The sequence below is a fragment of the Schistocerca americana genome, chromosome X (assembly GCF_021461395.2).
Source record: "Schistocerca americana isolate TAMUIC-IGC-003095 chromosome X, iqSchAmer2.1, whole genome shotgun sequence".
In the NCBI taxonomy this organism is placed as follows: Eukaryota; Metazoa; Arthropoda; class Insecta; order Orthoptera; family Acrididae; genus Schistocerca; species Schistocerca americana.
In genome coordinates, this window is record NC_060130.1 from 122914195 (window position 1) to 122937877 (window position 23683).

Here is a 23683-nt window from a genome sequence, read left to right on the forward strand (position 1 = left end):
GTTATACAATAGGAGCCAATCGAATGGTTTAATGCATTTGTTGAGACAGTGAACTTGTATTTGAGACATTGATAGTTTAAATGAATATTTAAAATGGGCAGTACCAGGTTGCGAGTGACGTGTGAACGTCAGTACACCTAAAACTGAAATAAGGAATAACAAAGCAGAATTCAGTAGGATCACTACTAGTTTTCTCAAAGAAACAATATCTGCAGAACGATCCAAATAAACTCTCAGCTCATTCAGTGGGTATACTGCCAGTCAGAACGATTTGAGTCGAGTGCACTATTTTGAAGCATACATTTCTCAACAACAAACTGATTCATACTATCCACGGATTCTTCACTACAGCCGATCCAGGATAAAAAATAGTGGAGACGCCCTATGAGGTAGGAAAGAGGCTAAGGGATTTCTCTTTTCTTACGTCTAAGCCAAAAACCATAGAACAGAGAGGTATCCATTTCATCAGTAGCTTGAAGTCCATTTTCTAAAGTTAGATAAATACGATTACAATAATGGTTAATGCAACAAAGCAAAGAAGACTTGAGGGTTTGTTTATATTTAAGCTCACATTGTTCAGTTATCCTAGGGAAACCACTTTTAAAACAAATAATTATTCTAGTAAGCGTGATTGTGAGTTTTAGTTGTGTATTTCGATGTAAGTCCCTTTGGTGTCTGACACTTGTCATTTTGTTGTTTAATGAGGCATAGCACCTCAGGAGACTGGTATGTGCTGTGAGGAGTGCAAAGACGTTCACAGATCTGAGGAAGTTTTGCTTCGCTAGTCCCTCTCTTTGGTGTAAAGTCAGCATGCATTTTACAAGTATCTCATTTCGAGCTTTGCTGCGACCACCACCAGTTCGGAATTTCTAGACGCTATCCTTTTCTCACAAAAACGACTTGGCAAATTGTCGACCGTGGCATTCGAAGCGCAGGTACTTCCCTCAGTGTGCTGCGACCTACACTGCACGCATTAGAAACAGATTCTGCTTAGGAAGTTGTCTCCAAACCTAGAGGGGATAACCTCAACGACCAGAATCAGATGATTGCCTGACCATCATGACTATCACTGCATTATTAGACCTTCAGTCACCCGCGGCTTCACCTCTATAGAATCTTCAAATTCATGCTGATCGCTGTTAGATAGGTGACGACTGTCGACAACGTTTTTTTTCTATTCATTAGTAACTTTGTTCCCTCTCTATTCCTTCCTAAATCTCTTCTATTACCATAGACTAGGTGTTGTCACAGACGAGAAAAGTACTTACTGCTACTACGCACCTTCACTTTGCAATAGTGATCACTGGCAAGAAACAGCGTACAGTTACGTTTATAGACAAGATGAAACTACTCTGATGTGTCTGCCACAGTTGGTTGTGTGAGTAAAGCAAAACATTTCAGAAGGAACTTGTGAGCGTAAAACAGCTATGTACTTGTCTAGACGACCACCTTTCCACACCCTACCCAACCTGCACTGTTCGTTAAGCTGACATTTAATGGTGCTGATTTTGTATCCACATCTGCTGATAATTTCATGGCAACAGAGATCGCTGAACCAACTATGTTGACCGTCAGCGAACTGGTCACAGCGGCCACTGATAGTGCACGCCTGCACAGTGTGTATTGGATGGAGCCTCTGGTTTCTGCTGGTTTCTGAAGCTACAGTTAAGGGCACCACAGACTCACATCAGTCGTATTTTTACTACCTTAGAAGCCTGACTTACGGATAATCTGCCTCACTTACACATTTCCATGTTTAGACGTATTCTTTTCCTCGGTTTGCTCTCAGTAAGCATTCTGTTGACGTTTTGGCTTGTGTTTGGTTTAGATTGATTTAGCTCTTTGGGCATTATAACTCTCGCTGTTGACAACTCAGTAAGGCCTGGAAACAGTACTGAGATTGAATCTTATTATAATATCCACTCCTTTGCAGAAACTGTAGCTTACGGCTGTTACCTCATCTGATAGAATATGTGGTAGGTGGTTTCCTGGGTCCAAGTGGCGATGCATGTCTTGGGAGATTGTAATGAAATGTTATGCTGTCCCCCGTTTCCTACCGAGATGGTGCACACTCAGAAACTAGCTGGTCCATGACATGGTGCTCGCTCCTCGGGGGACAATAAACTCAGTGACTGGGCAGCATTACCTGTGTAGCACCACAAGGTTCTGTGCAGGGTCCTCTGCTGTTTGTTATGTTTATAGAGGACCTCACACTGTAAAACTTAATAACACAGTTTTACTAACTCTGAAGATGGGACAAATATCTTGACTGAGAAACCGTATAACAGTGTAATAGGGAACATGGATAGCACACTGTTTGGAGGAAGAAATAAAAAAATGTAATAATAAAGAATTAATGGGAGTGAGGTCCTCCATATTGCTTGGCCTACACATGAGGAACAAGCTAAACTGGCCTTTATATACCCTTGAACTGTTTAAAAGATCGAGCTCAGCAACATTTGTTATCTATATTATCAGTGCAACTGGTGATAAATATGCAGTCAAAGCTTCGTACTTGGGCCGTTTCCATTCGATCAGCTCTTTACTACACAAAACTGAGTGTACAGACTAATGTATGTAGCCCACATGTGCAGTTAATGTAGAAACATATTCAAACAGCTGAATTGACATCTCAGTATATATATTTTTCTCTTATGTCTTCTGTTGAATAGAATTTTAGATTGCACGAAATGAACGAAGTAGAAAATGGAGTTCACTACTCCAGCACAAAGGTTATAATACTTTCCCAGACAATATCAAATTCAGTATTACTGACCTAAATAAATTTTAAACAGTTATCTGAAACAACACCTTTTTAAACGTGTTTTCAAATTCTTTATAGGAATTTTATAATAATGTTTGATTGGGTAGTGAAAGAAGGGCTCCTGTTCGCATGTCATGTCGCCCGCATGGCTGCACACTGCCACGACATAATGTCTGAGTACGTGGAGGGGGAAGAGGAGGTAACTGCGAATGCGCCACAGTTAAATGGGAGTACTGAAACACTTCTTATGACTTGGTTTTATCTTTCATAGCAACGTAGATGAAAAACAAAACAAATTTTCAGTATTATTTAATTATTTTAGGTGCGCTGAAGACTTATGAGAATTTTTATCTTGAACAGACGCAGACTATTTCACAGATTTTCTCTGACATGTTCCACACCCAGGAGGATCCCCTCTTTTGTGGGTCTATGGAATGAATAATTAATATAATCTAAAAAAAGTCAGGTTCGATGTAATTGTGATTTACTTAGTTTCACTACCGAAACAGCCCTTCACACACATATCTGTGTCGAAGTATTTTATCACTTTTGCATCCTCATTATGGACACGTGCATACCGTTCCAGAGAAAAACAACGTAGGCCTCGTGGGCAACTTTAAAGTAAAATTATTTGTCTTTTAAACGCGGATTACATTGTAGATCAATTTGTTCTACCTGCATACTTTCAACTGAAAAGGCAAACGGTCTTGAAAACTGCTATAAAACAGATGTAAGACTGGCAGTGCCTTCCAAACGTTTAGAAAACTGTTCTTGTAATTCTTTCAAAGACACCATGAATTCTTCAAACCTCATGTTTTCTTTAATAGCAGTGAGCTTAGGGAAATGGACGAGGTTTTTGTCAGAATTTGTCGCTTCCACAATGCGATTTTCGTTTTAAATGCAGCCCCTTGGAATCAGAAATAAGTTGTTTGTCACATTGCAGTATCTCACTATGAGCAGTGTGCCATCTCGTACCCTTAAACTGCAAGGTTCTGCCTCTGCAATCCATTCGAATGTTCTGATTTCTCTTCATGCTCTTATTTTCCTCGATACATTCAACAATAGCGGGTTATAAATCGAAAACTCTTTCCAGGCATGTCCCCTTGACTTAACCAACGTACTTAGCAGTAATATATAAAGCCTTCAAAAAAATCAACTCTTCATACCACCAATTTCATGATGTGCTCCTTGCTAGTACATGGAGCATAAAGTGGGTTTTGCTGTACAGAACAATGACTCCCGTCTATCAATCATTCTAATTTTTTGCTCTTTCATCGCCAATTAAATCTTTAAATTCTTTCTACACGGTGTTGTAATGTTGTTCATTAGCAAATCTCTGGTACCATCAATTATATAACTGCATAATACTACTTAGAATTCTCATTCTTCTCTTCCGTGATTCCCATACGTTTTTAAAGGCTTGTAACCGCAGATCGGTAGATTATCCCTTTTTGCGCAAACATCCACTGGACCTGTGAACTTCCCTTGTACCACTAACAAATAGCGCAGGGTAAACGGCGCTGACACCACAATTCTGCCCAAGTGAAGAAAAATACCACACCTCAATGATAAATGAAATGTTTTGTTGTACCGAGTGCTTCCGAGAAGGACCGAGCATAGCCAAGGCAGTCTGAACCTCAGCCCACATTCTACCCACACATCTTGCCTGGGTGCAGTTGGGCACATCGTGGCTGACCCAGGTGTAGTGCGTTGTAAAATTTTTAATGTCAATGTTAAAACTGATTAGTCTTTATAACAAACCATTAAATGTACAACAAAAAGTGTAAGAACGCAGCTCGTGGTCTCGCAGTAGCGGGTTCGATCCCCGGCGGGGTCAGGGATTTTCACCTGCCTTGAGATTACTGGGTGTTGTTGTGTCGTCTTCATCATCATCATCATTCATCCCCATTACGGTCGGAGGAAGGCAATGGCAAACCACCTCCACTGGGACCTTGCCTAGTACGGCGGTGCGGGTGTCCCGCATTGTCCCCTACGCTCTGTTATTGAGTATGGGACTTCATTATCTCATATATATATATATATATATATATATATATATATATATATATATATATATATATATATATATACCTTAAATGTATGGCACATTCTGCTTACTTGCAGTTTATTGACTCGTTGCTCTATGGACAGGAATTAAAATAAGATGAAATAAAGTGATTTATGACCATAGTCCTCTCTAGGCGCACTTGTTCTGCATCTGCATGTACATTCATACTCTGCAAGCCACCATACGGTGCACATAGTGCACAAATCACAAAGTTTGTTTAAAAAAATGGATGCGTGTAAAATAGCTACATTTTACTTCCACGGATAAGTGGGGAAGCAATGTTTACTGCAGTAATCATCACTTTTAACATTATAAAAAACTTGTTCCTATTCTACAGTGGATAACTGCTTCCTTGTCCACATAGTGTCTATAGTATGCACAGCACTGAATTGCGAGGATAGTCAGGAACGTAGCAGCAGTACTGCAGTTTATTCTAACAAACTCACTCCTGAGCAGCGTGTGCTGTTTGTTATACTTAACATCGAATACTCCAACACATACTTCTATCAAATTCTTTATGTTTCTTTGGCTAATTTGTCTGATAATTCATTACCTGGGATGTTGAAGTGACTCAGCATCAAGAACAACAGTGTTTATCCCTGCACTGTGAAGGGCAAAAGTCGGCCATGAATGGCAGAGACAATTGGATGTATTGGATAATACTTATTTGTTTTGTTCTGATTTTTTATTTATTTATCCAGGAATCATCTCATAATGATATAAGATTTGTCATCATAACACAACGAAAATAAGGTGGTCAGGTATATAGACACACAGACTATACAGTGTGTCCCAAAAGTCTTTCCCTGATTACATAAATTGATAACTCAGGCTAGAAGTAAGATACAAATATGAAACTGGTTGTCTAATTGTTTACATACTATCAAAGTTTTTTTGCACATCAGTAAACTTCCACATGAGCACCCTTGGTAGCACATAGCACATGTAGGCGATATTCAATTTCCGTCCACGCATTAGCCAACATCACTGGAGGGATCGATTCAACGGCTGTGGTTATCCGTTGCCGCAGGGTTTCAAGATCTGGTACACGTGTTCGGTAGACCTCGTCCTTGACATAGCCTCATAAAAAGAAGTCTAATGGGGTTTATGTCAGGAGACCGTGGAGGCCAAATCGTTGGCCCATCATGATCAATCCATCGCCCAGGAAAGGTCATATTGAGACAGACACGGATGTCCAAACCCCAATGAGGCGGTGCACCGTCTTGCTGAAACAAGACATCGGGGTGATACTGAAGCAACTGAGGAACAGCATACAGTTGCAACATGTCCAGATACACTGCAGATGTGATGGTAGCCTCAGCGAAGAAGAATGGCCCGATAATTCGATCGTGCAGTAGCGCGCACCAAACATTCACCTTTGAACTGCCTCTGGTGCATTCCATGACCTCGCCAGGGGATTGTGAACCCCAAATGCGCACATTATGGCGATTCACTACTCCACTGACAAAAAAGGTCGCTTCGTCGGAAAAGGCAATTCGTCTGAGATAACCATCATCATCCTCAATACGTGATAGCATTTCGTCCGCAAAGTCATATCGACGTGTACTGTCATTGAGCAACAAGGCGTGAACGATTTGCACTTTGTATGCACGAAACAATAAACGTTTGTGTAAAATGTCATGGAGAGAGGTTTTTGGCATCTGTAATTCACATGAGGCCCTGCGCACCGATTTCTTCGGACTTCACAGAAAAGACTGCCTTACAGCTTCCACCCTGTCTGCTGAGGTTCTTGGTCGACCAGGCCTCGGAAGGTCAGCAACCAATCCTGTGTTCTTGAACTTCTCATACCAGGCTTTAATGCTCGTGACATCAGGTGGATTCCTTCAAAATGTTGTCTGGAAGTGTCTCTGCACTGTGGTTGGTGATCGTGTCTCATGGTACCACAGGACACACTGTGCCTTCTCTTGATTGGTTAACATGGCTTCTTGGGCACTGCATCACTGAACCACTACTTACATACTGCGAACCTAAAACAGAAAAAAAGTTTGATAGCTGTAAACAATTCGATACAAGTTTCATATTTGTATCTTACTTCTAGCCTGAGTTATCAATTTATGTAATCAGGGAAAGACTTCTCGGACACCCTGTATAACAATGTTTTTGTGAGGATATGATGAGTGTCAGCTTTGGGCTTGATGAAGGATCCAGCCCAGCATTTGCCTGAAATGATTTAGGAAAACCACAGAAAAGCTAAATCACAATGACAGGACAGAGCAAACTCCATCCTTCCAAATATGAGGTCAGTGTGTCAACAACTGCACAGCATCATTTAATTGGTCCCTAAGGTAGAATGCTCTTTTGTTCATACACAGTTAGCACATACAGTTTTGCACTGTTCATCTGCCTTCCAAAAATTTCCATTTAATTTCTGTGAGCACTTTTGTTTGCTGCGCACTTAGGGAGTCACTACTTATTGTAAACAATTTTCGATTAGAGAAATAGTCGGATGTTTATGTTTGAGTGAACAATGGGCTACGGAGACTGAACTTACAGTTGTTAAATTTGATAACCAAAGTGTAGAAAATAGTTGTTGCAGAGAGCACCAGTAGCAGCGAGTACTGTTTGTATAAAGCGTTTTTGTACTTATTTGCTGCGCTTAGCTTTTAAATAGTTTTTCTGGGAAAACCTAGCGTAGTTTTCGCGTCTCGTATTTCAGTGAGTGTTTCTTGATTATCAGAGTAGCTCATCAGAAGATTATCTTGGGAATTTGTCACCGTATAGAGTAGGGTAAACATAGTCATGTGTAGGGACTGTGGTTGTTGTGAGCGGACGCAAGGAGAATTGGCCACTCTTCGGGGGCAGGTGGAGGCTTTGTCTGTTAGGCTCATCGAGCTCGAGGTGCAGGCGTCGGCTCGTACTGGCGTTGGGACAACTGTGGTGAGACCTATGCCTACTTCGGTGGCCTTGGAATCACATGGAACCCCTGATGTCGCTGCGTCTTCCGGCAGTGAGCATCTTACCGGTCAGCCATCACTCCAGGGTGAATGGCGGACAGTGGTGGGCTCGCGCGTGCCTGGCCGAAAGGCGAAGGTGGGATCTGGCCGCGTGGCAGCTGCCTTACCCCTTTCCAACAGGTACGGGGTGCTTCCTAGTGGTGATGACATCGTTTCCGAGCCACCACAGGATGCCTCGCCTGTTGGGCCAGTGGCCGATTCTCCGGCAAGGTCCCGACAGTCACAGAGGGCGGGCCTATTAGTTATAGGGAGCTCCAACGTTAGGCGGGTTATGGAGCCCCTTAGGAAAATAGCGGGTAGGTCGGGGAAGAATGCCAGTGTGCACTCGGTGTGCTTGCCAGGGGGTCTCGTCCGTAATGTGGAGGAGGCCCTTCCGGCAGCTATTGAACGCACTGGGTGTGACCGGCTGCAGATAGTAGCACATGTCGGAACGAATGACGCCTGCCGCTTGGGTTCTGAGGCCATCCTTGGTTCCTTCCGGCGGCTGGCTGATTTGGTGAAGACAACCAGCATCGCACGCGGAGTGCAAGCTGAGCTTAATATCTGCAGCATAGTGCCCAGAGTCGATCGCGGTCCTCTGGTTTGGAGCCGTGTGGAGGGTCTAAACCAGAGGCTCAGACGACTCTGCGACTATAATGGTTGCAAATTCATCGACCTCCGTTATTGGGTGGAGAACTGTAGGGCCCCCCTAGACAGGTCAGGCGTGCACTACACACCGGAAGCAGCTACTAGGGTAGCAGAGTACGTGTGGCGTGCACACGGGAGTTTTTTAGGTTAGAGGGACCCCCCTTGGGCGAAACGATAAAATACCTGACGGCTTACCAGAGAGGACATTATCATCGTTGATAAAGAACGTCCGTCCTCAGAGACCAAAAACAGGAAAAGTTAACGTAATATTGGTAAACTGCAGGAGTATCCAGGGCAAGGTTCCTGAATTAGTATCTCTTATTGAAGGAAATAGTGCGCATATAGTATTAGGAACGGAAAGTTGGTTAAAACCGGAAGTGAACAGTAACGAAATCCTAGACACAGAATGGAGTATATACCGCAAGGATAGGATAAACGCCAATGGTGGAGGAGTATTTATAGCAGTAAAGAATTCAATAATATCCAGTGAAGTTATTAGCGAATGCGAATGTGAAATAATCTGGGTTAAGTTAAGTATCAAAGGTGGGTCAGATATGATAGTCGGATGCTTCTATAGACCACCTGCATCAGCAACCGTAGTAGTTGAGCGCCTCAGAGAGAACCTGCAGAACGTCGTGAAGAAGTTTCGTGATCATACTATTGTAATAGGGGGAGACTTCAATCTACCAGGTATAGAATGGGATAGTCACACAATCAGAACTGGAGCCAGGGACAGAGACTCTTGTGACATTATCCTGACTGCCTTGTCCGAGAATTACTTCGAGCAGATAGTTAGAGAACCAACTCGTGAAGCTAACATTTTAGACCTCATAGCAACAAATAGACCGGAACTTTTCGACTCTGTGAATGTAGAAGAGGGTATCAGTGATCATAAGTCAGTGGTTGCATCAATGACTACAAGTGTAATAAGAAATGCCAAGAAAGGAAGGAAAATATATTTGCTTAACAAGAGTGATAGGGCACAAATCGCAGAATATCTGAGTGACCACCATCAAACGTTCATTTCTGAGGAAGAGGATGTGGAACAAAAATGGAAAAAATTCAGGAACATCGTCCAGTACGCCTTAGATAAGTTCGTACCGACTAAGGTCCAAAGCGAGGGGAAAGATCCACCGTGGTATAACAATCATGTACGAAAGGTACTACGGAAACAAAGAAAGCTTCATCATAGGTTTAAGAGTAGTCGAATCATAGCTGATAAGGAAAAGCTGAACGAAGCGAAAAAGAGCGTAAAGAGAGCAATGAGAGAAGCATTCAACGAATTCGAACATAAAACATTGGCAAACAATCTAAACAAGAACCCTAAAAAGTTTTGGTCATATGTAAAATCGGTAAGCGGATCTAAATCCCCTATTCAGTCACTCGTTGACCACGATGGCACCGAAACAGAGGACGACCGAAGAAAGGCAGAAATACTGAATTCAGTGTTCCGAAACTGTTTCACTGCGGAAAATCGTAACACGGTCCCTGACTTCAGCCGTCGCACGGACGCCAAAATGGAAAATATTGAAATAAACGATATCGGAATTGAAAAACAACTGCTATCACTTAGTAGCGGAAAAGCATCCGGACCAGACGAGATACCCTTAAGATTCTACAGTGATTATGCTAAAGAACTTGCCCCCTTTCTATCAGCAATTTATCGTAGATCGCTGGAAGAACGTAAAGTACCTAGCGACTGGAAGAAAGCGCAGGCGTTCCCATTTTCAAGAAGGGTCATAAATCAGATGCGAATAATTATAGGCCTATTTCGCTTACGTCAATCTGTTGTAGAATAATGGAACATGTTTTGTGTTCTCGTATTATGACGTTCTTAGATAATACAAATCTCCTTCATCATAACCAACATGGATTCCGCAAACAGAGATCATGTGAAACTCAGCTCGCCCTATTTGCCCAAGAAATTCACAGTGCCGTAGACACTGGCGAGCAGATTGATGCCGTATTCCTGGACTCCAGGAAGGCATTTGATACGGTTCCGCACTTACGTTTAGTGAAAAAAATACGAGCTTACGGAATATCGGACCAGGTTTGTGATTGGATTCAGGATTTCCTAGAAGAAAGAACACAACATGTCATTCTTAACGGTTCAAAATCTGCAGATGTAGAGGTAATTTCGGGAGTACCGCAGGGAAGCGTGATAGGACCTTTATTGTTTACAATATACATAAATGACTTAGTTGACAACATCGGTAGCTCCGTGAGGCTATTTGCAGATGACACGGTTGTCTACAAGAAAGTAGCAACATCAGAAGACTCGTACGTACTCCAGGAGGACCTGCAGAGGATTAATGCATGGTGCGACAGCTGGCAGCTTTCCCTAAACGTAGATAAATGTAATATAATGCGCATACATAGGGGCAGAAATCCATTCCAGTACGATTATGCCATAGGTGGTAAATCATTGGAAGCGGTAACGACCGTAAAATACTTAGGAGTTACTATCCGGAGCGATCTGAAGTGGAATGATCGCATAAAACAAATAGTGGGAAAAGCAGGCGCCAGGTTGAGATTCATAGGAAGAATTCTAAGAAAATGTGACTCATCGACGAAAGAAGTAGCTTACAAAACGCTTGTTCGTCCGATTCTTGAGTATTGCTCATCAGTATGGGACCCTTACCAGGTTGGATTAATAGAAGAGATAGACATGATCCAGCGAAAAGCAGCGCGATTCGTCATGGGGACATTTAGTCAGCGCGAGAGCGTTACGGAGATGCTGAACAAGCTCCAGTGGCGGACACTTCAAGAAAGGCGTTACGCAATACGGAGAGGTTTATTATCGAAATTACGAGAGAGCACATTCCGGGAAGAGATGGGCAACATATTACTACCGCCCACATATATCTCGCGTAATGATCACAACGAAAAGATCCGAGAAATTAGAGCAAATACGGAGACTTACAAGCAGTCGTTCTTCCCACGCACAATTCGTGAATGGAACAGGGAAGGGGGGATCAGATAGTGGTACAATAAGTACCCTCCGCCACACACCGTAAGGTGGCTCGCGGAGTATAGATGTAGATGTAGATGTAGATAAGAGGTTGTGTGGCAATCACTGTCAACCACTCACTCAGTTGCTCACTCAATAGATTGGTTCTAGATGTTTTGTGTGAAGAACAGAACTTTGAAGCTACTGGTATAGATATGACAGTTTTAACATAGTACTAATATTCTTCTATAGATCATTCAAAAGTATCATCAGTGTACTTTTAGAAAAATTGCACTGTTTAGTATATTAAGTGATACTAGAGGGATACAGTGTGATGTTGAAATGGCGGAGATTTGACTGCAGATTTTGATATAACAACACATTACTGTAGTGTTAGTGAACTAAAAAAGTTACTAAGACAGTGCAATTTACACTTTGTCAATAATGTAGGCACAAGAGAACAAGCATGTCTGCACAATATTTTGTCAATTTTAGATCTACAGAAGGGTCACATGATGTTTCCATTTTCTTATCATAATTCTATATCATTAAAATATACAAGTAGATTCCCTCTTGATAAGAGTAATATAGCTGGGCTTGTACCAAAAGTTGTGATCACAAGACATGTTACCAGTGATAAAATTGGCAAGATTTGAAATTCCATTGCTACAGGAGATTGGTTTGGCCATGATTATGATGACAGACATGATAGTTTAACATGTTGGCTGTCACCTGCGCCGGCCGGTGTGGCCGTGCAGTTCTTGGTGCTTCAGTCTGGAACCGCGTGACCGCTACTGTCGCAGGTTCAAATCCTGCCTCGGGCATGGATGCGTGTGATGTTCTTAGGTTAGTTAGGTTTAAGTAGTTCTAAGTTCTAGGGGACTGATGACCACAGATGTTAAGTCCCATAGTGCTCAGAGCCATTTGAACCATTTTTTGAACCTGTTACCTGCTTAGTGATGGATGTTTCAGCACCAGATCAAACCAGGCATGCTGCATTAGGTGCCAGTCTGCTATGGTCTCCCATGGCCACATGGCATAGGGAGGCAACTCTGCTGTGGCTACTGGCAGCTACACCGCAGTCAATGTGCCGAGTAATAATTTGTCAGCAAAGATAATGTTATATAGGTTTCGAAAGCATTTTAAACATAAGGTAATGGTAGTATTCCCATAAAGGCTTCAGATATAATGTTCCAAACAGACCAATCCACGGTATATATGAAACAACAGACTGATCTGAAAAACAAAGGAATGTTGTTGTATAACATATATAATAGTTTGAAGATGTGTAATTGTTTGAAGATTAGTCAATGTTAGCTGTAGGAATGGATACAAAAAAGCCTTGAGAAAACCACCAGTATGTATGAAGCTGCATGGAAATTAATAAAAAGTGTTTCTAAAGATGCCATAAACACCAAAATTAAATTTTCTTCCCTAAAATTTAGATTCTTTTATTACATCAGTTGAAGATGTAGAATGCGCTATTACCAAACCTGGTATATGTTTATCTGAGTTACTTTAACAAATATTTCTAGATCATCAAGAAATACTTTCTTTGAGGTTCCACCTAATTCCATAATAGGAACTGTAAATCAGTTGAAATCATCAGACAGTGAAGATATATATGACACATCTTGTAACCTACTAAAGAAAATAATAGATTGTATTGTATATCCCTGAACTTATTGTGTGGACAAGTGTATATCCAAGGAATATTTTCTTGCTGAGCTTTAACTGTCTAGGGTAATGCTGTTATGTAAAAAGAGAGATTCGGAATTTCCCTCACACTGGGCAAAGTGGTGCAGTGGGTAGCACATGGGACTCACATTTGGGAGGACAACAGTTCAAATCGCCATCTGGCCTTCCATATTTAGGTTTTCTGTGATATCCTTAAATTGCTCCAGGCAAGTGGTGGGATAGTTGTCTTGTAAAGGCCATGGCCAATTTCCTTCCCCATGCTTCCCTACCCCAAGCCTATGCTCTGTCTCTAAATGACTTCATTGTTAATGGGATGTTAATCTCTGAATCTTCCGTTCCTTAACTTACCTTCAAATTTGAGGCCAATTTCCGTAGTTCCAGCTTTTTCTAAAGTATTGGACTGTATAATTTAGTAAGAGTTACATGTTTTCTTTGAAAATCTAGGAAAATTAGTGAAGCTCAGCATGAATATAGTAAAGGATGTCAATTATTGATGTTATAGACCCTGTGGTGAAATATCTTCTTTGATGTTTAGGAACAAAGAATTTGTCCAAGTCACCTTTCGCCACTAAGTAAGGCCTCTGTGTGTAGCATACACCACTGCTAGAAAAAATGGACTTCTATGGCATTAGAGATAACAGCCTTAATCTATTAAAATCGTATCTACAGAAATGTAAACAAGCTGTGTTGTTGGCAAAGAAATGTGTGGTGTCACCGCTAGGCACCACACTTGCTAGGCTGTAGGCTTCAAATCGGTTGTGGTCCGTCAGTACACATCGGACCCGCAAGTCGCCACTGTCGACGCTAGCAGACCAAGCCCCGTCACTGGGCTGGTCTTGCGAGACAAGCTAGTGCACTGGCCAGTTCTACAGCCGACTTTTAGGCTGGCCGCAAGATGACACGCAGGTCCGTGAGGTGATGCAGGGTGACTCACGGCGAGTTTTTGCGAACCACACAACTGAATGGTCCTGCGCACGTTACAGCGCAACATGACATGACGCAGCTCCTGCGCTTGGTGACCCTGCGGCCCGCAGTCTCCTGTACGCAGTTTACTGCAAGGCTCACGGTGGTTCTGGCTGTTGGTAGTTCGAAATGGAGGAAAAGCTAATTGAAGCCGTATGTGTTTGCAAAGTTCTGTATGATGCAAGCCATGAAGATTAGTTGAAAACGAAACTGAAAGCTGAGAAGTGGGAGAAAGTGGCCAAGGAAACAGATTGCATTGTAATTCGTTGTTAACATTCTACGTTGACATGGCAGTCATGTCCCTAAGGGGCTCCATAACACGTGTAACATTGGAGCTCTCAGCTATCTAGAATCCCACCATCTCTGACTGCCTGAACTTGCAGGCTGAGAGGTTCCCTCTGAAACAGTACAGGCGACTGCAACTGGCTGAGCGATAGTGTCAGTCACAGACAGCACCTGGAACCTGTGTGTCAGACTAACTGGGGAGGCCTTACGTGCAGCCCCCTGGGAGGTCTTTTGCTGCCTGCCACACTCTGAGGTGGCCTTCCACTCGGCCACAGGTGAGGGGTCAACCTCAATGCGAGCAGTAACTAGACTGGCCACTGGTGAGGATCGACAGGACGACTCGGATATCCTGGATGTCCATTGGATCCCCACGGCTGGCCCACAACAGTGCTGCTCATCCACTGCAGCTTCAAACTGTGTAACCAAAGCCATCACAACCTGTAGCTGAGAACAAAGTGTCACCAACTCGGCTAGCATCCACTCACAACAATCACTGTCCCTATACATACTAATGACCATGGAAAACTACAATACCCAGATAAACAGACTATTGGGGCACGTGCTGCTGAACTCTTCTGTAGACACTGATGAAAATGCAGGAACTGTGTCTAACTAGTTAGATTAATATGCAGAGATTCAAAAACTGAACTACCAAAGCACTCAGGTGAGATTAAATAATTCGCCCCTGATTAGGAACTTGTAATATGTCACAAAATTGGTTTACTTTCCGACGCAGACGAAAACTTGGCAACTGTGGCTATTAGATATTAAATTAACACGCAGAAACTCAAGAAATTTAACTATCAAAGCACACAGATGAAATTATAAAATTTGCTCATGGTTATGAACTCATTAAAGTCACAAAATCATATACTTTCCTGTTGCTGTGTCTGTCTCATATGGTTGCTGCTGCCTTGCAATGATTAAGTACCTACTCTCATTTACTAGATCAAGTACAGTACTGTGTGCAGATGACACAAGTTTTCTTTACTAATTTCCAACATTCTGGAACAATAGTTTGACAACTTTTCTTCACAGTAGTAATGATCTCAGTAACCTTAAAAATTGTGTAGAAAAGAGAGTTGCTCAATTATCCTATTGGTTTAGAGTGAACAGTCTTGCTGAATGAAAACAAAACTTGGCAGATGGTTATTGCTCTAAAATACAAGTTTCACTCAGATGCTCTATGTTATTTTATAATGTATGAGTGTAATGGAGCTGAATAGGTCACTTCAAAAAAGTTGTACAGCTGGTGAAAATGACTTCAAATTGCTCACTTGATGCATTTCAGATTTATTTCCATCATCGAACATCTAAAAAGTAAGATGAGAACAAATTTATACATAGAATATGAAAATTTTACAGACATTAACAAAATACAAAATGCAATACATGAAAACATACGCTAGATCATAGAGGGTCACAGTATATGAGTGTTACTAGCTGTACATGTAACATAAGCTGACAGACTACTAGCTGTTGTAGGGACTCAGAGGGAGAAGGAAGTCAGTGTTGGCCACCAGAGGGCAAGGGTTACATAGTGGCACCATGAGCATAATATCTGATGTTTCATGTACAAAAATGCCAAACTATTTTTACAAAGGTTATAGGATGTCTAGTAACAATAAGTACAAAATTTACAAATATCAATTGAAAGATTCTGTGACTGATGAGGTCTACAAAATTATACATAACAATCATGAACAAATGCTAGGCTCCATGTAGCAAGGATGCAGGTGGCATACAAAAATACCATATACAGGAAAATGAGTGGAATCAAATATTGAAAATACAATTTCATATTGGTTAAAAACTAAAACTGTTGTAACCACATATAACTTTTTTATAGACTCTCAGATTGGACTTAATGTATGCAGTAAATTTGCTTTAATATAAATTTGATTGTATAATCTTGTATTTTTTTGGATGGATATGTTGGACTCAATTTAATTACTAGCTTCCTAGACTGCATGATTAATTTTAAATGCAAAAAAAAACAGCTTTGGTACTGGCTGTGTAGTTGGTTCATTTTATGGGAGATAGTAATATACAGGACAGAGCAAATGGAAGTGGCCCGGAGAACAAAGTTCCAGGTTACAAAGAAACACAGCAGAGAAAAGTAAATATGGTACTAACATGACTATAGCAGATGTTGAAAGTGACCACCAGTCATCTCTTGGTACTTTTTAGTTCTGGCCAGCAAGTTACTGAAGGTAGATTGAAGCTAGACTGTTGGAATTGCTGCAGTCTCATCTGAAATGTTCTGCTGCAGTACTTGAAGACTACAAGGGTTGCTGTGATACGCCTTAGACTTGAGTGCTCCCCACACAAAGTAACGCACACTGACAGGACCGTGACCAAACTGACCTCTATTAATAACTCTGTCAGGTGTGAAGATGGTGTAAATGTGCTACAAGGAACTGATGTAAATCACGTGGCATTGTGTGTGCATCATAGGGTGTGATTATACACATACATTCCCATCCAGCCATATCCACTTGTCTGGGCCACTTTTATTTGCTCCACCCGGTATATATATACTGTATATTTTACTGGTACTCATTCTATGCTTTATACAATGTTTTTATCTGACTCACATTGAACACCATCCTCCCTCCCCCTCTTTCCCCCTCCTTCCCCTGCCCACCTCCTTCTTGCACCCCTCCTTTCATCACACACCCCCTCCTCAGTCTCATACCTTCTTATTTTCCTCCTGTATGCCAGGAGCTTCTATCACCATCACCTCTAACAAGAAATTTTTAGTTACACTGGTCCATTTCAGTGGATTACACTTTGTTATTCTACACCAGACTTGTTGACCACATGAACATAATTTAATTATTGTTACTAAAAATATGTGAACTGTTCATGTAGCCCCTTCACCTATGTGCATATAAAATCATATTTTTGCTCACTTTTGTAAGCCAGATTCCTTGTAATGATTATAGGCAATAGATATCAGTTAGGAGTGAACCACAGGAATCTTTGCAATATTTGATGCCACTCATTTTTCTGTATGTGGTATGTTTGTACAGCCCTTGCATCCTTGCTGTGTGGAACCTAGCATTTGTTCATGGGTGTTTCTATGGTTCCATACACCTTATCAATCAAGAAAGTTTGCAGTTGAGATTTGCAGAGAATGAGATTTTCACTCTGCAGCGGATTGTGTGCTGATATGAAACTTGCTGGCAGATTAAACCTGTGTGCCGGACCGAGACTCGAACTCGGGACCTTTGCCTTTCGTGGGCAAGTGCTCTACCATCTGAGCTACTCGAGCGTGACTCCCACCCTGTCCTCTTAGCTTTACTTCTGCCAGTACCTAATCTCCTACCTTCCAAACTTCACAGAAGCTCCTCTGTGAACCTTGCAGAACTAGCACTCCTGGAAGAAAGGATATTGCGGAGACATTGCTTAACCACAACCTGGGGGATGTTTCCAGAACGAGATTTTCAATCTGTAGCAGAGTGTGCGCGGATATGAAACTTCTTGTCAGATTAAAACTGTGTGCCACATCAAGACTCAAACTCAGAACTTTGCCTTTTGTGGACAAGTGCTTTACCAGTACTTTGCACTTGCCCACAAAAGACATAGGTCTTGAGTTTGAGTCTCAGTCTGGCACACAGTTTTAATCTGCCAGGAAGTTTTGAGATTTTAACATTTTGTACTTATTGTTGCTAGACAGTCTGTAACCTCTGAAAAAATAGTTTAGCATTTTTTTGTATGTGAAATGTCAGATAATATGCCCATGGCACCACCATGTAACTCCTGCCCTCTGGTGACCAAACTTGTCTTCCTTCCCCCTCTGTACCCCTCCAGTAGCTGGTAGTCTCTCTGTTTAGGTATGTATACCTCTTGAAAGACTCGTATCCTGTACCCTCTGTTCACTTAGATAGGTTTTCATATGTTGCATTTTATACTTTAATGTCTGTTATATTTTTCATATTCTATGTACAAATTTGTTATCATCTCACTTTTCAGATGTCTGGAGATGAAAATAAATCCAAAATGCATCAAATGAGCAATTGAATTAATAGTCATTTTTCACCAACTGTATGACTTTTTTGAAGTGCGTTATTCAGCTCCAAATAGTACAATGTTATAATATAACCATTGTTGTCTACCTTCTATGAGATTTCATGTCTCAACATTTAATGAGCAAATGTTCATGCATTCTCCAACTGAACATAATAATAAAATTTGAAGAACTATACATATCCAACTAAGTGTACTTTTCTTTCCTGCCTTCTGGGTTAGATGCCTGTGTCCTTTATAACACAATATTTACTTGCAAGAACCGTGAAATATGACAAATGTTACAATAATACTTCAATAGTTACCTGTAAAATATAAAAATAGATTACAAGTTATCAAATCAGTAATATTATGAAAAGGATATATAGCTATTCACCATATAGAGGAGACACTGAGTCACAAACAGGCATAACAAAAGGACTGCTATACATTTAAGCTTTTTGTCAAAAGACCTTTCTCTAAAGCAGAAAAGACACACACTTATTCACACAAGGGATCCTAACATGCAACACAGTGCAGAAGAGTATTTTTTTAGCATTATTCTGTAAATTTCAATAAGAAATATCTGTGTTCCCAGTAGCTAAAATTTCAGCAACTGACCTTAGTGGACAATAACCTTTAGGCAAAAATCATATGAGCATTTTTCAGAGAAGACTACGCCTATTTTCATAAATTTACTTTTATAGATTTCCTGTTGTACAAATTTAAATTGAATTAAATTATTACTTCAAGTTAGCTCGGTCGCTATTTCAGACAGGTTTTGCTTCTATGAAAAAACCTTTCTGCTTGTGGCTATCTGCTTTTAAAGCAACCTTCACTCATCAGTTTCTTGTATTTAAACCTCCTAAACTACACAGTAAACAGTGTATGTACATATTTTAGTACATGCCAAGTATTTTTGCTTTTATACATGTTGTTGTGAGTCTAGATGACAATAGATTAGACTTCTGGGGGAGCTCAAGGGGATGCTAAAACACATCGAGAATATTTGTTCAGTTTCAGTAAAACTCTTTAATACAGAAGTCCATGTCCATGTCCATATGATGAATGACATACATTTATAATCGCATAACACAATGATAACTGCTAGTACTCAGTAATACTTTAATGTAATATTGCAACAGTTTTTCTCCTGTACTGAATGACAGGCAAATACTACTTCCATTTAACTATGAACTTTGGTACATAGTTCTGAATAATGACATTAACTCCCTCCTGGATATGAACTACAATGAGCTTGCTATCAGAGTAGGTTATCAAAGAGTGGGTGAGCAGCACTGCACCCTGGTGTAAGTAGACTTCCAGAAGCAGTGGTGTAACAAATCTGTTGAGCGCATGTCTTCATCACTGTCTCTCATTCATACCTGCATCTGGCAGTGACTGTCTTTAGTTAGTGGTTCTGCTGTGAGGTACCAACTTTACTACCGGACCTCGCTCTTTTGATGACACTGCAGCTGATTAGATATTGAGGTAACATACTTGCACAAAAGAGTTTAGCAAGACAGACTGAAATATGCTGCATTGTGTGTGATGTCTGCAAAAATTTTGTCCAAATCCCAAAAGTGGATTTAATCTTTATACTACTGACATTACAAATAAGTACTTTTATCATTTAGCATAAATACTGAAATTGTGTTCAGAATATCAGTCAAGTATGTGTAAGTGATACAGGTGTCTATAATTGAGATCTTCATTTCTTTTCCAGAAATTCATCATGGGCTCAACAAACAAAAGAAAACTCCGACTCAGATACAGATGCTGGCAGAAAATTTTTCTGTCAGTTATTGGACTTCCACTTGCAGTTACATTGTTCCTGAGTCTTATAGCCTTCCTCAGAGCTGTTTTCATACAACCTCAACAATATGTGGACATACTAGAGCTCCTGAAAGACCAGACTACAGATGCTATTGACAGGAGCAGCATGAAGCTTAGGTCTGAACGTCTTGCTGGAGCACTGAGGATTCCTACCGTGTCATATGCAATTGATAAACAAGAGAAACAGGCTATACTCCAGTACCATGAGTTTATTAAGACAAGTAAGGTTCTTATTTGAAAGAGAGAAGTATTTATGATGATGTTTTTATGCCAGTGATCAATTTTGAGTTGTTTCCGTAATTTAGTGATGTTTATTAAATTTTATAATGGTAAATCAGTTCTGTTTCTCTTTCAGATTGGATATCATCCAGTCTTATAAATCATAATACATCCACTATATTTAAATTTTTTATATTGAAGGAAAGTATACCAGCTTACAAGTTAATCATATTACTGTCCTTGTCATTGGACTTAAATTGCCTGGGAACTGACATATCATTTATGCATGATAATTTCAGGCACTAATCACAAAAGACAGAAAATTATGTGGCTGACTCTGGCAGTCATGGGCTAGCATATTTTTCGTGAAAGACGGTTATTTCTTTTATTTTAATTTTCCATAATCACTACATTGCTTTTTTGTTCTGGGCTGTATAGTGGAAATGAAGTTTTGAATGTAATAGTAGACACAAAGAAAGTAGAGGGGTTGAATAAGACAAAATCTTTGTCCCTTGATACAAATTTTTCATATGTCAGAGGTATCTATTTTGCAGTGTATGTTTATAGAATATAATTAATCTGAGACTCGTACATCAGCAGTTGAAGAAGTGTACAAATAACTATAACTATTGCAAAACTTCTTAAGGTTACAAAAGTAGTATATTACTAGATATCATGCAAAAACAATTCATGTATTGTAATGGCTTCTACATCATATTTTTTAACAACTCAATGCATAAAGATAACTACTCACTACATAACTTAATTGTTAAGCAGCAGATAGGCAAGCAAACAATATTCCAAACTTTTACAAATGACAACATTTTCTGCCCAGACTGTTATTAAATGTATTTATTTATAACTGTGATTTTGGCTGATGTCATTCTCAAGTTATAGCCCAGTGTGGGCTGCATCAATGCATTCATTCATCTTGAAAGATAAATTGAATTATTCCTTAAAACCCTTACACAAAACCTATGTTGCATGTGAGCATGAATGCTCGCATGCGTTCTGCAGTAGAAGGAAACTATTCAAGTTCTACATCTACATACATACTCCACAAGCCACTGTATGGTGTCTGGTGGAGGGTACCCTGTACCACTTCTAGTCATTTCCTTTTCTGTTCCACTCACAAATAGTGAGCAAAAAATGATTGTATGCCTCTATATGAGTCCTAATCTCTCTCATCGTATCTCCATGAGACTTACACAAAATGTACATTGGTGCTAGGAGAACTGTTCAGCAGTCAGTCCCAAATGCCATTCTCTAAATTTTCTCATAGTGCTCCTCAAAAAGAACATCGCCTTCCCTTCAGTGAGTCTCACTTGAGTTTGTGAAAAACATCGCCTTCCCTTCAGTGAGTCCCACTTGAGTTTGTGAAGCATCTCCATAATACTTCCATGTTAAGCTACAATGTACAAATTCATGTCTATTTGCTTATTCACAGCTAAAAGATTCCATTAAATGGTGCAAAGTTATCTTTACTAATTTCATTTACTTCATTCCATCCAAGATTTTCCGGTATTGTGTTAATTACATCACATTTACTGTTTGTAAGTAAAAAAAAAAAATTACTGTCTTTTTCTAAAGCAATTTATTATGAAATTACTATTGAGTTATAAACTAATAGATTTGTTTACTCTCATGAACAAAATGTATTTGTAAATAATACAGTATAAAACTGTGGGTTCATGTATCCTAGTGTTACTTCTGGCCTTTCCCTTTTTTGTTGCATTATTCATTTAAAGCAGGGTGAAATTTTTCTTTTTGGGGATAATGTATTATTTTGACCTATTGGACAATGGAAAATTCATGATGGAATAACAACAATATGGAAGGGATAGAGTGCTTTAGATATAAATTATTTTGCCTTAAGAAAGAAGATCGTAGTTATTGACTGTTTATAAGGTCACTGGACAAAACATTAGCAACCCCTTTACAAGAGGACACTGGTTGCTTTGGAGCACTGTAGATGGTGTACAACTAGTACTAGACAGTCATGTGACCCTCCACCATTGACATACATCATGGTAGTGAAGTGGCGTGCATGTGCCAGTTTGTGTGGAATCATGATAGGATGGTGGATTGATGTGAAAATGTGACAGAATGATGGAAATGAGCTATCTGTTGGATGTGCCCATTGTCACACCTTGAATGTAATTGCTTGATTCATTGGGGCATCAAAGCAGAATGTCCAGCATATCTAAAAGAAATGGTGCACCATTCACAGCCATGGCATACAGCATAAGCCCTGTGTTTGTAAAAAGAACTTAGCTTACAGGAAGCAGGGTGATTGTTACAACTCATCAATAACAATCAGTGCCATGAATTGCTACACTGAAGCACCAAAGAAACTGGTATAGGCATATGTATTCAAATACAGAGTACCTAAAGAGGACGAATAAGGCACTGCAGTTGGCAATGTTTCTATAAGACAAATGTGCGGTGCAGTTGTTAGATCAGTTACTGCTCCTAAAATGGCAGGTTGTCAAGATTTAAGTGATTTTGAATGAGATGTTATAGTCCGCATGACAGAAGTGCAACTCTTCTGCAAATTGCTGCACATTTCAATGCTGGGCCGTCAACAAGTGTGAACCATTCAATGAAACATCATCAATATGGGCTTTCAGAGCAGTAGGTCCACTCATGTACCCTTAATGACTGCACAACGCAAAGCTTTACACCTCACTTGTGCCCGTCAACACTGACATTGGACTGCTCATGAGTGGAAACATGTCATCTAGTCGGACGAGTCTCATTTCAAATTTTATCGTGCGGATGGACGTGTACGGGTATGGAGACAACCTCATGAAGTCATGGATCCTACATGTCAGAAGGGAATTTTGAAGCTGGTGGAGGCTCTTTAATGGTGTGAGGCATGTGCAGTTGGATTGATATGGGACCTCTGATATGTCTAGATATGATTCTGACAGGTGACACATACGTAAGCATCCAGTCACGACCATTGTGCATTCCGATGGGCTTGGGAAATTCCAGCAGGATAATGCAACATCCCACACATCCAGAATTGCTACATAGTTTCTCCAGGAACACTCTTCTGGATTTAAATACCTCCGCTTGCCACCAAACTCCCCAGAAATGAACATTATTGAGCATATCTGGGATGCCTTGCAACATGCTACTCATAAGAGGTCTCCACCCCCTCATACTCTTTTGGATTTATGGACAGCCCTGCTGGATTCATGTTGTCAATTCCCTCCAGCACTACTTCAGACATCAGTCGAGTCCATGCCGGATTGTGTTGCGGCACTTCTGTGTGCTCGCAG

At 40.5% G+C, this 23683-nt stretch overlaps 1 protein-coding gene across 1 annotated transcript in view; it reads left to right on the plus strand.

The window, feature by feature from the left end:
- The first annotated feature begins 20068 nt into the window (after positions 1 to 20068).
- LOC124555397 (N-fatty-acyl-amino acid synthase/hydrolase PM20D1-like) overlaps positions 20069 to 23683 on the plus strand; it is a 124954-nt gene continuing 121339 nt past the window's right edge. The window contains exon 1 of the mRNA XM_047129293.1: positions 20069 to 20398. Within this exon, the coding sequence (XP_046985249.1) occupies positions 20077 to 20398 (322 nt within the window). The 5' untranslated portion in view covers positions 20069 to 20076. The remainder of the gene's footprint in view (positions 20399 to 23683) is intronic.